The 1,958-nt window shown below is 50.4% G+C and overlaps 1 protein-coding gene across 1 annotated transcript; it reads left to right on the plus strand.

Moving 5' to 3' along the window:
• Nucleotides 1–357: 357 nt before the first annotated feature.
• GNI_109830 (tRNA-splicing ligase RtcB-like protein) lies at nt 358–1,821 on the plus strand (the record flags this gene model as incomplete). Its single annotated transcript, XM_011133165.1, has 1 exon — nt 358–1,821. One exon carries the CDS (start codon nt 358–360, stop codon nt 1,819–1,821), a length of 1,464 nt encoding a protein of 487 aa, XP_011131467.1.
• Nucleotides 1,822–1,958: the final 137 nt, after the last annotated feature.

Consider the following 1,958-nt stretch of genomic DNA (forward strand, 5'->3'; position numbering starts at 1 on the left):
GAACATCAGAGGAACTTGTGGGAACTTCTCTACAGACACGACCATCGCCGCCGATCACACAAGTTAGCTCCAGCGACTCAACATTCCGGGGAAGATAACCCGTAAACCGGACATTATTTAATGTTGAGCCGCAGAGCGCTGGAGGTCTTTCATACGCCTTCCTGTCTTAGGGACATGGCGGACATCGAGCGTGAGGTACAAACGCGTGTGTGTGTTACAAACACGGGGACATCGTTTTTAATCAATTCAACACTACCAACATGAACCCCAAACACGAACTTCCCGCCGCGAATGGCCGGGAACAGACATTAAATAAACGGTGAAGAATCGGCGGTGGCGGGACTAAATTTTCGTGGTATGGCGCGGTCTTATTCGGAGGAGTTGGGATACATAGAGCGTGTGGATGATACGAAGTGGCGTGTGTCGAAGGGATTTGTAGAGAATATGCGCGTGCCAGGGTATTTTTATGTGAATGAGGCATTGCGTCCATTGATGTTTGAGGAGTTGCGTGATTACTGTAATAGCCGGAAAGGTGCAAAGTCGGGTGGTTTTCTGCCGGCGATGAAGCAGTTGGCGAATGTAGCATCATTGCCGGGTATAGTGAAGCGTTCGGTAGCATTGCCTGATGTGCATGCGGGGTATGGTTTTGCCATAGGGAATGTGGCTGCCTTCGACATGGGTGATCCAGAGGCGATAGTGAGTCCGGGTGGTGTAGGATTCGATATTAATTGTGGAGTGCGAGTGATCCGAACGAATTTGATGTACAAGGATGTGGCTGAATTACAGGAGCAGTTAGCGCAGTCATTGTTTAACCACATTCCAGTGGGTGTGGGAAGTCAGGGTATCATTCGTTGTCGCGACACAGATCTGGAAGGTGTGTTAAATTTAGGTATGGATTGGAGTTTAAGTAAAGGATATGCGTGGGCCGAGGATAAGGAGCACTGTGAGGAGTTTGGACGAATGCTTACGGCGAACCCAAGTGCTGTTAGCAATCGTGCGAAACGACGTGGCCTGCCGCAATTAGGAACTTTAGGTGCAGGCAACCATTATTCAGAAATACAAGTGGTAGAGGAAATATACGATCCAAAGGCGGCTGCGGCCATGGGGATATACTCAAAGGATCAAGTACTTGTTATGGTCCATAGTGGCAGTCGTGGACTTGGACATCAAGTCGCTACTGACGCGTTAGTAGAAATGGAGAATGCTATGTTACGGGACAATATTAAGACCAACGATCAACAGCTTGCCTGTGCACGCATAGACAGTCCTGAAGGCCGGTCTTACCTCGCAGCTATGAGTGCAGCCGCGAATTATGCCTGGGTCAATCGCTCTTCTATGACTTTTCTAGTGCGACAAGCATTCGCTAAAGTACTCGGACAATCACCCGACGATCTTGACATGCACCTTATCTATGATGTCTCTCACAACATCGCCAAAATTGAAACACACCTCGTCGATAATGCACCAAAAAAACTACTCGTACATCGCAAAGGCTCCACCCGCGCCTTCCCACCCAACCACCCTCTCATACCTAACGCCTACCAACAAACCGGACAACCCGTACTCATCGGAGGAACCATGGGAACTAACAGCTTCATCCTCCTCGGCACCGACAAAGGCTTCCAAGAAACATGGGGCTCCACCTGCCACGGCGCTGGCCGAGCCCTCAGCAGAAACAAAAGCAGAAACTGTCTAGACTACCAACAAGCCCTCCAACAACTTGCAGACAAAAACATCAGCGTAACTCATACAGCCAGCCAAGCACCTTCACAGCCAACTTCAAGCCCCAACATGAGCACCTCTTGGGCTACTCTCTACTAAAAATGACCACCAGCTTCTTCTTCAGATTCGGGTTGCGAGTCCCAAACTAGTTATGGAAGAGGCGCCGGAGTCGTACAAAGACGTGTGTGCGGTCGCTCAGGTAAGCAGCCACTACCCCCCCCCCCCCCCCCCCCCCC

This window comes from Gregarina niphandrodes (assembly GCF_000223845.1).
Source record: "Gregarina niphandrodes unplaced genomic scaffold scaffold00025, whole genome shotgun sequence".
NCBI classification, from domain to species: Eukaryota; Apicomplexa; class Conoidasida; order Eugregarinorida; family Gregarinidae; genus Gregarina; species Gregarina niphandrodes.